This window comes from Tachypleus tridentatus, chromosome 4 (genome assembly GCF_004210375.1).
Source record: "Tachypleus tridentatus isolate NWPU-2018 chromosome 4, ASM421037v1, whole genome shotgun sequence".
In the NCBI taxonomy this organism is placed as follows: Eukaryota; Metazoa; Arthropoda; class Merostomata; order Xiphosura; family Limulidae; genus Tachypleus; species Tachypleus tridentatus.
This window is the reverse complement of record NC_134828.1, coordinates 114,915,210-114,930,198: the sequence shown is the minus strand read 5'-3', so window position 1 is coordinate 114,930,198 and position 14,989 is coordinate 114,915,210. Positions and strand designations below refer to the sequence as shown.

At 30.1% G+C, this 14,989-nt stretch overlaps 1 protein-coding gene across 1 annotated transcript in view; it reads left to right on the top strand.

Annotated features, from left to right (window-relative positions):
* Positions 1-14,989, top strand: part of LOC143249917 (potassium/sodium hyperpolarization-activated cyclic nucleotide-gated channel 2-like) — a 158,038-nt gene that overhangs the window by 47,935 nt on the left and 95,114 nt on the right. Inside the window, exon 2 of the mRNA XM_076500527.1 lies at positions 12,563-13,102. Within this exon, the coding sequence (XP_076356642.1) occupies positions 12,563-13,102 (540 nt within the window). The remainder of the gene's footprint in view (positions 1-12,562; positions 13,103-14,989) is intronic.

Here is a 14,989-nt window from a genome sequence, read left to right as displayed (position 1 = left end):
ATATCACTGAAGTATTGCAGTAGAAACATTCTACAGGTTATTAAGAGCTATCACTGAAGTATTGCAGTAGAAACATTCTACAGGTTATTAAGAGATATCACTGAAGTATTGCAGTAGAAACATTTTACAGGTTATTAAGAGATATCACTGAAGTATTGCAGTAGAAACATTATACAGGTTATTAAGAGCTACCACTGAAGTATTGCAGTAGGAACATTCTACAGGTTATTAAGAGATATCACTGAAGTATTGCAGTAGAAACATTTTACAGGTTATTAAGAGATATCACTGAAGTATTGCAGTAGAAACATTCTACAGGTTATTAAGAGCTATCACTGAAGTATTGCAGTAGAAACATGCTACAGGTTATTAAGAGATATCACTGAAGTATTGCAGTAGAAACATTCTACAGGTTATTAAGAGCTATCACTGAAGTATTGCAGTAGAAACATGCTACAGGTTATTAAGAGATATCACTGAAGTATTGCAGTAGAAACATTCTACAGGTTATTAAGAGCTATCACTGAAGTATTGCAGTAGAAACATTCTACAGGTTATTAAGAGCTATCATTGAAGTATTGCAGTAGAAGCATTCTACAGGTTATTAAGAGATATCACTGAAGTATTGCAGTAGAAACATTCTACAGGTTATTAAGAGATATCATTGAAGTATTGCAGTAGAAACATTCTACAGGTTATTAAGAGATATCACTGAAGTATTGCAGTAGAAACATTCTACAGGTTATTAAGAGATATCATTGAAGTATTGCAGTAGAAACATTCTACAGGTTATTAAGAGCTATCACTGAAGTATTGCAGTAGAAACATTCTACAGGTTATTAAGAGATATCATTGAAGTATTGCAGTAGAAACATGCTACAGGTCATTAAGAGATATCACTGAAGTATTGCAGTAGAAACATGCTACAGGTTATTAAGAGATATCACTGAAGTATTGCAGTAGAAACATTCTACAGGTTATTAAGAGCTATCACTGAAGTATTGCAGTAGAAACATTCTACAGGTTATTAAGAGATATCATTGAAGTATTGCAGTAGAAACATGCTACAGGTCATTAAGAGATATCACTGAAGTATTGCAGTAGAAACATGCTACAGGTTATTAAGAGATATCACTGAAGTATTGCAGTAGAAACATTCTACAGGTTATTAAGAGCTATCACTGAAGTATTGCAGTAGAAACATGCTACAGGTTATTAAGAGATATCACTGAAGTATTGCAGTAGAAACATGCTACAGGTTATTAAGAGCTATCACTGAAGTATTGCAGTAGAAACATGCTACAGGTTATTAAGAGATATCATTGAAGTATTGCAGTAGAAACATTCTATAGGTTATTAAGAGATATCATTGAAGTATTGCAGTAAAACATCTTATGGGTTGTTAAGAGATATCATTGAAGTATTGCAGTAAAACATCTTATGGGTTGTTAAGAGACATCATTGAAACGTTGCAGTAAAACATCTTATGGGTTGTTAAGAGACATCATTGAAACGTTGCAGTAAAACCTTCTGCGGGTTATTAAGAGTTATTACAAATCTTTTGATCGCCACATTGTCTTATGTAATTAATTTTACAAACTGTGTAAGAGAAAATAAAGGTGCATAACGAATTTTTACGCGTAAATAAGCCGGTAAAACAGATTCGTAAATGTAAAAATAATTTTTTAAATATCTGTGATATAAAAAGAATCACAAATAATTTCGTATATTTTAAAAAAAATTCTGTCCTAGAACAAAACTCTATAACAGTCCATTTGCGCTTTGTTGGTCTTGGAGATGAAACGTCGAGTAGTTGCATTATAGTTCTTTAGTTTACCGCAAGGATACCTAAGTGCATAAATTAAAAATAAATTATGAATAAGATTAATAGCAGTATAAGATTCTACTGTTAACAGGTTTTGTGTTATTGATTTTTTATGATTGATATGGGATTTCACATTGGATTTAATAGATTGTTCATAAAAATTGTTTCTCTATAAATATTTCCTTCTGTTTTCGTATGAATCTTTACTAGTCCTCAATTTGCACTATCTTAAGGTGGTTGTTTACTGTATAATTTAGCTATTTTATTATACTACAACGGTAAACCTCACACGCCTACAAAACTTGGTAATAAGGAGCCAACGATTTACTTTTCCTAGTTTTATTTGCAATAGAATCAACTTGCTGGCACTTTCTTCACTAATCAAATTACTCTAGGGAAAAAAAAAGAGCTGAAATCGATTTGTAGTTCAACTTTTAGAAGCGAAGTTTCACAGCAAAATCAGCACTTTTGTGAGGTTTTCACTGAAAAATAAAAGTTGTTAGCTCATTTGATAACAAATAAAAACATTATAGAAAACAAGACTGTTCACGAAAACATATAACCAATTGGATTTGCCATTATAAGTACTGATATGCGACAAAAGTTGATTTAAGCACATTGCGAGCATCAAAAGCACCGAATCTATTAAAATGTTCACGTGATTACTAACAATGTTTTTCTAAATACACACACATACTATTTTTATACTGAATGTATCTGTGACTCATTTTGTATATACACGTGTTTATATTACTAAATAAAAATATCTAGTTCATATATCGAACCTGTACGTGTTTATATACTGAATACATGGTTTCAATAATAAACATAAATATATGATAATTTTGTATCGAATATCTATATTATTTGTACTAACTGTATTATATACTTAGTATTTTCTTCTTAATACATACATGGGTTTTATGTGTATTATACCGAATACATAGACTGATTTTGTGTTGAATGTTTATACAGCAAAGATATAAATTTTATACCGAACGCATAGGTGACTGTTATAAACAAAGAAACACGTTTTTTAAACACAGAAATATATGCGGTTCTTGAGATAGATATATACTTAAATTTTTTATTAACTATGTAAAATGTTTATACAAAACATGTGTATATTATTTCAAAATTGAGCGTGTACTCATTTTTATTTTGAAGCCCTGCAGTGGCATAGCGGTATATCTGCGGACTTACAATGCTATAATCTGAGTTTCGATACTTTGTTCTTGACCGCAAACAAATTTATTTTGAATGTGTGCGTTTTTTAAGTTGAATAGGTATATATATATATGTGTGTGTGTGCATGTGATTTTGCTTTCAATGCACACCCGAATATTGTGTGTTTATATTCTCACAGCACAACCACATCAAGCTATCTTCTGTGTCCACAAAGGGGAATCTAACCCCTGATTGTAGCATCGTAAATCTGAAGACTTACCAGTGTTCTATCAACAGACCTGAACATTATCAAACAATTTGTGTTAGATTTTTAATAACAATTTCAGAACCTAATATCAAATTTGAAATTCTGCTAGTAGAAAGTTAATCACTCGCAAACAAAAGGCTGATATCAATTATTTTAATTTTGAAAAATAAATCACTCGTCATAGAGAACGTAATTCCATGTGTAACTTCTCTATAGCTTTCAGCACCTTGAAGCTTAACGTCAGACAGTGTTAAATGAATAACCATATAAAGTAATAAAACGGTAATCTCAAAACCTGAAATTTAAAAGCGAATTTACTTTAACGAGACAAGGTGCTCTGTTCATAATGGCTATTAAGTTACTCATACCTAACGATCTACATAAATCTTACAAATATTTTATTACAAAAAGTTATGAGATTGCATATATATTGCTTTCAAACTTTGGTATGAACGTGACAGATAGAGTTAAAAATTCCTTAAGATATATTACGAATATACTTACTGTTTTCCGCTATCAGGTTTTCCACGTGTAAGATCGCACAAATGTCTCTAGTCTCGAGACAGGGAATATGTTTATGGTTTGACTGAAGAACATAAATTCAATGTAGAGTATAAAAAGCTTTTGAACAATGTTCGATGTTTAACAACTTCCAAAATGAACAATAAACCAAACCATAAAAACAACAACATTGAAACAGTATTATAAAGGACAAAGATGGGTGAAAAGATTAGTTATTCTGATGATAATGTCTGGAGATAAGATGATATATGAATATAAATGATAAGCAATAAATACGTTTTTAAAAAGCTTAAAGTAGAAGTTTATAAAAGACAATTTACTAAAAAAATAATACCGAGAAAACGTGCAGAATCTACAAATGTGTTTAAATACAAAATAACAACTACAAATGTATTTAAATAAAAAATAACAACTACAAATGTGTTTAAATAAAAAATAACAGCTAGAAATGTGTTTAAATAAATATAACAACTACAAATGTGTTTAAATAAATATAACAACTACAAATGTGTTTAAATAAAAAATAACAACTACAAATGTGTTTAAATAAAAAATAACAACTACAAATGTGTTTAAATAAAAAATAACAGCTAGAAATGTGTTTAAATAAATATAACAACTACAAATGTGTTTAAATAAATATAACAACTACAAATGTGTTTAAATAAAAAATAACAACTAGAAATGTGTTTAAATAAAAAATAACAGCTAGAAATGTGTTTAAATAAATATCACAACTACAAATGTGTTTAAATAAATATAACAACTACAAATGTGTTTAAATAAATATAACAACTACAAATGTGTTTAAATAAAAAATAACAACTAGAAATGTGTTTAAATAAAAAATAACAACTAGAAATGTGTTTAAATAAAAAATAACAGCTAGAAATGTGTTTAAATAAAAAATAACAACTAGAAATGTGTTTAAATAAAAAATAACAGCTAGAAATGTGTTTAAATAAATATAACAACTACAAATGTGTTTAAATAAATATAACAACTACAAATGTGTTTAAATAAAAAATAACAACTAGAAATGTGTTTAAATAAAAAATAACAGCTAGAAATGTGTTTAAATAAATATAACAACTACAAATGTGTTTAAATAAATATAACAACTACAAATGTGTTTAAATAAAAAACAACTAACAACAACTAAAATGTGTTTAAATAAAAAAACAACTAGAAATAACAGCTAGAAATGTGTTTAAATAAATATAACAACTACAAATGTGTTTAAATAAATATAACAACTACAAATGTGTTTAAATAAAAAAACAGCTAACAACTAGAAATGTGTTTAACTAAAAAAAATAACAGCTAGAAATGTGTTTAAATAAATATAACAACTACAAATGTGTTTAAATAAATATAACAACTACAAATGTGTTTAAATAAAAAATAACAACTAGAAATGTGTTTAAATAAAAAATAACAGCTAGAAATGTGTTTAAATAAATATAACAACTACAAATGTGTTTAAATAAATATAACAACTACAAATGTGTTTAAATAAAAAATAACAACTAGAAATGTGTTTAAATAAAAAATAACAGCTAGAAATGTGTTTAAATAAATATAACAACTACAAATGTGTTTAAATAAATATAACAACTACAAATGTGTTTAAATAAAAAATAACAACTAGAAATGTGTTTAAATAAATATAACAAAAAATGTGTTTAAATAAAAATAACAACTAGAAATGTGTTTAAATAAAAAATAACAGCTAGAAATGTGTTTAAATAAATATAACAACTAGAAATGTGTTTAAATAAATATAACAACTACAAATGTGTTTAAATAAATATAACAACTACAAATGTGTTTAAATAAAAAATAACAACTAGAAATGTGTTTAAATAAAAAATAACAGCTAGAAATGTGTTTAAATAAAAAATAACAGCTAGAAATGTGTTTAAATAAATATAACAACTACAAATGTGTTTAAATAAAAAATAACAGCTAGAAATATGTTTAAATAAAAAATAACAACTAGAAATGTGTTTAAATGTGTTTAAATAAAAAATAAAAATAACAGCTAGAAATGTGTTTAAATAAATATAACAACTACAAATGTGTTTAAATAAATATAACAACTACAAATGTGTTTAAATAAAAAAATAACAAATAACTAACATCTAGAAATGTGTTTAAATAAAAAATAACAGCTAGAAATGTGTTTAAATAAATATAACAACTACAAATGTGTTTAAATAAAAAATAACAGCTAGAAATGTGTTTAAATAAATATAACAACTACAAATGTGTTTAAATAAAAAATAACAACTAACAAAAATAACTAGAAATGTGTTTAAATAAAAACAACTACAACAGCTAGAAATGTGTTTAAATAAATATAACAACTACAAATGTGTTTAAATAAAAATAACAACTAGAAATGTGTTTAAATAAAAATAACAAAAATGTGTTTAAATAACAGCTAGAAATGTGTTTAAATAAATATAACAACTACAAATGTGTTTAAATAAATATAACAACTACAAATGTGTTTAAATAAAAAATAACAACTAGAAATGTGTTTAAATAAAAAATAACAGCTAGAAATGTGTTTAAATAAATATAACAACTACAAATGTGTTTAAATAAATATAACAACTACAAATGTGTTTAAATAAAAAATAACAACTAGAAATGTGTTTAAATAAAAAATAACAGCTAGAAATGTGTTTAAATAAAAAATAACAGCTAGAAATGTGTTTAAATAAATATAACAACTACAAATGTGTTTAAATAAAAAATAACAGCTAGAAATATGTTTAAATAAAAAATAACAACTAGAAATGTGTTTAAATAAAAAATAACAGCTAGAAATGTGTTTAAATAAATATAACAACTACAAATGTGTTTAAATAAATAACAACTAACAACAAATGTGTTTAAATAAAAATAACAACTAGAAATGTGTTTAAATAAAAATAACAGCTACAAATGTGTTTAAATAAAAAACAACTAACAACTACAAATGTGTTTAAATAAAAATAACAACTAGAAATGTGTTTAAATAAAAAATAACAGCTAGAAATGTGTTTAAATAAATATAACAACTACAAATGTGTTTAAATAAATATAACAACTACAAATGTGTTTAAATAAAAAATAACAACTAGAAATGTGTTTAAATAAAAATAACAGCTAGAAATGTGTTTAAATAAATATAACAACTACAAATGTGTTTAAATGTGTTTAAATATAACAAGAAATGTGTTTAAACTACAAATGTGTTTAAATAAATAAAAAAAAATAACAGCTAGAAATGTGTTTAAATAAATATAACAGCTAGAAATGTGTTTAAATAAATATAACAACTACAAATGTGTTTAAATAAATATAACAACTACAAATGTGTTTAAATAAAAAACAACTAACAGCTAGAAATGTGTTTAAATAAATATAACAACTACAAATGTGTTTAAATAAAAAAATAACAACAGAAATGTGTTTAAATAAATATAACAACTACAAATGTGTTTAAATAAAAAATAACAACTAGAAATGTGTTTAAATAAAAAATAACAGCTAGAAATGTGTTTAAATAAATATAACAACTACAAATGTGTTTAAATAAAAAATAACAACTAGAAATGTGTTTAAATAAAAAATAACAGCTAGAAATGTGTTTAAATAAATATAACAACTACAAATGTGTTTAAATAAATATAACAACTACAAATGTGTTTAAATAAAAAATAACAACTAGAAATGTGTTTAAATAAAAAATAACAGCTAGAAATGTGTTTAAATAAATATAACAACTACAAATGTGTTTAAATAAAAAATAACAGCTAGAAATGTGTTTAAATAAATATAACAACTACAAATGTGTTTAAATAAAAAATAACAACTAGAAATGTGTTTAAATAAAAAATAACAGCTAGAAATGTGTTTAAATAAATATAACAACTACAAATGTGTTTAAATAAAAAATAACAGATAGAAATGTGTTTAAATAAATATAACAACTACAAATGTGTTTAAATAAAAAATAACAACTAGAAATGTGTTTAAATAAAAAATAACAGCTAGAAATGTGTTTAAATAAATATAACAACTACAAATGTGTTTAAATAAAAAATAACAGCTAGAAATGTGTTTAAATAAAAAATAACAGCTAGAAATGTGTTTAAATAAATATAACAACTACAAATGTGATTAAATAAAAATAACAGCCAGAAATGTGTTTAAATAAATATAACAACTACAAATGTGTTTAAATAAAAAATAACAACTACAAATGTATTTAAATAAAAAATAACAGCCAGAAATGTGATTAAATAACAATAACAACTACAAATGTGTTTAAATAAATATAACAACTACAAATGTGTTTAAATAAAAGATAACAACTACAAATGTATTTAAATAAAAAATAACAGCTAGAAATGTGATTAAATAAAAATAACAACTACAAATGTGTTTAAATAAATATAACAACTACAAATGTGATTAAATAAAAATAACAACTACAAATGTATTTAAATAAAAGATAACAGCCAGAAATGTGTTTAAATAAAAAATAACAGCTAGAAATGTGTTTAAATAAATATAATAACTACAAATGTGTTTAAAAATAAGAACTAGAGATGTGTTTAAGAATAACAATTAGAAATGTGTTTAAAAAAGAACAACTACAAATGTGTTGCGATAAATTAAACACCAAGGGCAACTATGCTGAAATACAAAAACTAGACCTTCGTTGACAATTAAAACAAGAAACTCAAATGTAACACAGATGTTAAAATAAAAACCAACATTTAATAGAACACAATAACTATTTGAAATGAGAATGTCCGCAGTCTAAAAATACAATAAAACATTCACTCAGTAGTTTAATGTCTAATGATATAATCCGTGTGGCTCGATACAGTTTTGTACACATGTTTCAGCGTCTTATGGCTCATCCACACTTTACGCGAACGAATATTTTAGAAGTACTGCAGTCAGGTGTGAGAATTGGTTTGTTTTGAATTTCGCGCAAAGGTACACGAGGGCTATCTGCGTTAGCCGTCCATAATTTAGTAGTGTAAAACTAGAGGGAAGGCAGCTAGTCATCACCACCCACCGCCAACTCTTGGGCTACTCTTTTACCAACGAATAGGGGATTGACCGCAACATTATCACGTCCCCATGGCTGAAAGGGCGAGCATGTCTGGTGTGACGGTATTCGAGCCCGCGACTCTCGGATTACGATTCGAGTGCCTTAACCACCTGGCCAGGCCGGCTCCAAGTTGGGGTATCAACATTAGTAATAGGCGACAGGAGCGACATCACATTTTGAAGTTTTCATTGCTTAATCAGTACTTAATTGTCTTTTAAGTTTTGTTTTTCTCGTGTCGCGATTCGAATAAAACTGACAATTCAAAGAAGGGTGGACTGTAACGATAATAAATGTATTCACCAGAAGTGAAATGTTTTGTAAGACTTTTATGTTTATGTATACTTTACTTGAAAAACACGTGACCAAATTTACGTACGAATTTAACTCAAAATTATCATGTCATTTATTTACAACACGCTATTTACGCTCGAAGATTGTTCGTGAATTTTGATGAATGGAAATAGCTATCGTGAATGGTTTTCGATAAATAACAGTTTCCACTTTATCCATATTTGTATTTACTAAAACGTCTATAATCTCGTATGTAACTTCAATAAAATTGTTAAGGTAATTTACAAAAATCGCTTAAATTATTTTAAACGTTCTGCCATGCCTGAACCGTGCCACTGTTAAGCCTAATCAATATCTGGTTTCTTTTTCCAATTTATTTAACGCTTCAGTTTCCAAACTCTCCAAGAATAAATCACAAATAATCGAGATAATGTTAACCCAATAGCTAAGCCTTCTTCCTGTTTATCAAGTTTACTCTAGTTAGGAAAAAATGAATGTTTGACCCATTCTTCAACAAGGTAATCATGTAAATATTTTTTTTTAGTTTATTCTCAAAACATACAATGGTTTTTTCCACAGTGTGAATTATGAAATAACGTTATGGAGTGTATAAATCTGTCACTATTCCCACAGACTATACAGTAAACTATTAAACAAATACTTTATCGAAATTTTAGACTGGGGCAATCTTACTTTAAAACATTTATTGTGTACCTACCATTAAGCCTTATTAACACCAGTGTTATGAAAAGTTCACAATAATTAAGAACACAGCGAGAAATGTTTACATTAAGAATGGAGATATAGGGAGAAATTATAATCGTATTCAAATAAAGAACAGAATAAGAAGGGTTATGTTTGTTTGTTTTGAATTTCGCGCAAAGCTACACGAGGACTATCTGAGCTAGCCGTCCCTAATTTAGCAGTGTAAGACAAGAGGAAAGGCAGCTAGTCATCACCACCCACCGCCAATTCTTGGGCTAACCTTTAACCAATGAATAGTGGGACTGACCGTCACTTATAACGCCCCCACGACTGACATGGCGATTATGTTTGGTGTGACAGGGATTCGACATCCGTGGCGGGCAGAGCACAGATAGCCCATTGTGTAGCCTTGTGCTTAATTATAAACAACAAGAAGAAGAACGACAGTTTTGTTTTTGTTAACTAACGGAACTGAAAATCAAACTGTCATATTGTAAGAGTAGAAGTGTCTTTATTGTAGCCGTATCAGCGAAACCGAAGCACCGTTCATCCCTATATACAGTCCATACAGCCTGGATTGTAAGAGTTAAAGTGTCTTTTTGTAGCCATATTAGTGAAACCGAAACACCGTCCACTCTTACTTACAGTCCATACAGCCTGGATTGTAAGAGTTGGAGTGTCTTTTTGTAGCCATATTAGTGAAACCGAAACATCGTCCACTCTTACTTACAGTCTATACAGCCTGGATTGTAAGAGTAGAAGTGTCTTTATTGTAGCCGTATCAGCGAAACCGAAGCACCGTTCATCCCTATATACAGTCCATACAGCCTGGATTTTAAAAGTTAAAGTGTCTTTTTGTAGCCATATTAGTGAAATCGAAACACCGTCCACTCTTACTTACAGTCCATACAACCTGGATTGTAAGAGTTGAAGTGTCTTTTTGTAGCTATATTAGTGAAACCGAAACACCGTCCACTCTTACTTACAGTTCATACAGCCTGGATTGTAAAAGTTGAAGTGTCTTTTTGTAGCCATATTAGTGAAAACGAAACACCGTCCACTCTTACTTACAGTCCATACAGCCTGGATTGTAAGAGTTGAAGTGTCCTTTTGTAGCCATATTAGTGAAACCGAAACACCGTCCACTCTTACTTACAGTCCATACAGCCTGGATTGTAAAAGTTGAAGTGTCTTTTTGTAGCCATATTAGTGAAACCGAAACACCGTCCACTCTTACTTACAGTCCATACAGCCTGGATTGTAAGAGTTGAAGTGTCCTTTTATAGCCATATTAGTGAAACCGAAACACCGTCCACTCTTACTTTCAGTCCATACAGCCTGGATTGTAAAAGTTGAATGACTTTTTGTAGCCATATTAGTGAAACCGAAACACCGTCCACTCTTACTTACAGTCCATACAGCCTGGATTGTAAGAGTTGAAGTGTCCTTTTGTAGCCATATTAGTGAAACCGAAACACCGTCCAATCTTACTTACAGTCCATACAGCCTGGATTGTAAAGTTGAAGTGTCTTTTTGTAGCCATATTAGTGAAACCGAAACACCGTCCACTCTTACTTTCAATCCATACAGCCTGGATTGTAAAAGTTGAAGTGTCTTTTTGTAGCCATATTAGTGAAACCGAAACACCGTCCACTCTGACTTACAGTCCATACAGCCTGGATTGTAAGAGTTGAAGTGTCTTTTTTAAAAAGTCATATCAGAGAGACTGAAACACTTCGACCGTAAGAGAGAGAGTGTGTCTTTATTGAAGCAATACCAGAGAAACCGAAACACCGTTCTCTTTTACGTACAGTCCACACAGCCAAGACTGAAAGAGTGAGTGTCTTTACTGAGGCCGTATTAGAGAAACCGAAAAACCATTCTCTCGTACATACGGTCAACACTACCTGGTTTGAAAAAGTGAAAGTGTTTCTTTTGAAGCCATAAAAGAGAATGAGTCCACTCCTGCGTGTAGTATACACAACCTATTCATTTTAAAATTGTTCTAACATAAAAGAGATTATGTTTTTACTGTATGATAAACCCTTGTATTGTAATGTAATGTAGTGAACAGGCTACATCATTCGATTTATATCTTTTTAATATTGTCTATTGTACTTGGTGAAGTATCTAGCTTATCATATTGGTAATCGCCTTAACAATTAGAATATTAGTATTGGCACGTGTTCAATGTGTTAAAATGAAAGCTTTAATCTTTTACGCAAATGACATAGAAACATAATATGCTCACAGACAAGAGAAAGATTCTAACAGTATTTTCTTGACCGGGAGAGAGCGCTTCCTGTTCATTTAACTTTGACTTTATGTATTATATTTAATTATTCACGGCTATATAGGCAACAATAACGCTAGAGTAATACACATATGGAAGAATTTCCTCGTATATTGAAAGCGTTTTATCAATAAATACTTCTACACATAGATCGTTTTCGAAGCTGCAACTCTCTTTTGAATTTTCTGACGTAAACGGTACATATACTCATGTTAAATGTCTGTTTTTTACAGAATGAATTATACTGGGACCCGTCTAGGTAAGCCTTAGCATCTCATTCCCAATAAATAACTGATATATCGTATAACGAAACACAGCCACTGGACTTTCCTGACTGATAATAACTCTGGTTCGTTTGGATTATTGCAGGGGTTCCGAGGTAAGGGTTGCAGGTATGGACTCTAACTCTGGCATTAAGGCTAGGAGAGGGGAGCGAGTTTCCAGTCTGCGACTAGCAAACGGTCGTGTCAGCCACGGGGCACCTTCGGAGGAAGACATCCGCTCGCCGCGAAGCCTTCACAAGGAGGACTCGACTAAAATCAGTATGGAGAACACTAACACGTGCACGGGTTCCCTCGTGACTGCTGCCGATGATGAAACACTAGTCAATGATTACCTTACCTCAGATACTAATTACAAAGACGACCGTCCTGTTCTCAGTGCTGTTCCTCGTGAGGGGGGCGGAGAAAAGGATGACGTCAGTCTTTATGGAACTCCCAAGGAAGAAGTAGGTCCAACGTTTACAGACGTAAAGTCTTCCTTTATGCGAGTCCAGCTACAGTCTTTATTCCAACCATCTGACAACAAGCTGGCTATGAAACTATTTGGTAGCAAGAAAGCTCTAATGAACGAGAGAATACGTCAGAAGGCTGCAGGTCACTGGGTCATCCACCCTTGCTCTAAGTTTAGGTATGTTATTATGAACGCATCTTAAATGTGGTCCATTCTACTGCATATAAATTACAAACCTTTTAATTGTTGTTTAAACTTGAAAAACATATACTAGTGACATCCACATATAACTAAAAACTGCCGTTTTATTATTCTCTAGACAAAATGAACATAATTTTGATAACATCTAGATTTAGAAAGACGACTAAAACCGATGTAACTTAGTGACAAGTGATAAACCAAATAATGCATTGAGAATCACATTTACTTGTAAGAAACCAAATAACTTGTTGTTCCTAATTACACATGTCACCAATCAAAGATGACCAAGCCTCTTCCTTCGCAGTTATGTTCAGGTCCATTAAAAATAACCCCAAATTCCTGCATCATAGAAGGTAGCTAACGATCGGCAAAAATATGTAAGTCACACAGGGCACAAAATAATAAACAAGATGTAATATTAATTTAAAGACAATATTAAAAAAACTTCTAAAATAATATCAGTATCCTTCTCCTTGTTTGTAAGTCAGAAACCTGATGATATTCACGAGACCTAAGATACAAATAATTGTTAACTAAATATATATTATTTACAGTAGTCACACACACAGTTTTATCTCACTTATTAATTACTTGGACACTGTAAAGTACTACAAATCATTCATGAGCTTTGGTGGGCCCTAAAATAAAAAATGGATATTTCATTCATGTATAGAACCGACAGACAAACTAATGTCTTAAATAAGCACAGATGCGTACTGTGTAGCCTTACGCTTAATAAAGAACAGGCAAAAGAAATGTGGAACTGAAAAAAACATGTCATGATCTAGAACAGAAACAGACAATCGATATTTGCCATTACAGTAGGGTAGTTGCTCCGTGATTGAATCAAGTGTTCGCAGCCGCAAGTTAATACTGTACTGGTGTACGGAGAATTAGTAAAACACTTTAAGGCCAGTTTATTTGTTCGTGTATTACAATCACAGCAAGGCGTAAAAATGTTAACTGTAATTTTTTTCAAGAACACATGAACGAGATAAAAACATGCTAATAATATTATTAACATTACAGATCAGTCTTGTTTAACTATTTAGTCAATTAAATGTTGTATAATCATTTGAAGAGAACTTAGAACCAAATCCAATCATATTTTCATACAATAACGTCACGCATGCGGTAGTGGTAGGACAATGGTATCATCGTATGGACCTCTACATCCTGTGATGAGTACCATTCATTTGAAATATAAAGCTGTAGTGAAGCAGCACACACCATCGGTGGACTCAGCAGATAGCCCGATGTGGCTTTGCTATAAGGAAAAACACGTGCACACACAAGTTAGATGTAACGGAAACACATTTTGATATAATAAGAGTTTTGGCTTAAATGAGCTGCCCCTGTCTGATTTTAGATGGCCCGGCATGGTTAAGGCGATCGACTCGTAACCCGAAGGTCGCGAGTTCGAATCCCTGTCACATCAAACATGCTCGATCTTTCAGCCGTGAGGGCGTTATAACGTAAGGTCAATGCCACTATTCGTTGGTAAAAAAGTAGCCCAATATTTGGCTGTTGGTGATGACGACTAGCTGCCTTCTCTCTGGTCTTACGCTGCTAAATTATAGACGGCTAGCGCAGAAAGCCCTCACGTAGCTTCGCGCGAAATAAAAAAAAAACAACAAACAATCACTTACTCGCCGTCGACTATCAAAGCATTGTTTTGTTTATTGTCTCACGTTATTATTTTATTAAGCTCTACTGAAGACTATATACAATTCGAAGCTTATAGTACCAAATGATTTTACAAAATTACTGTCATTTACAAGAGAATTTCAGTAATTTACTCGTGTAGCATCTTGCTGAAGAAGGGGTTAATTTCGTATTATAAAATTTTAATGTAGTATAGGT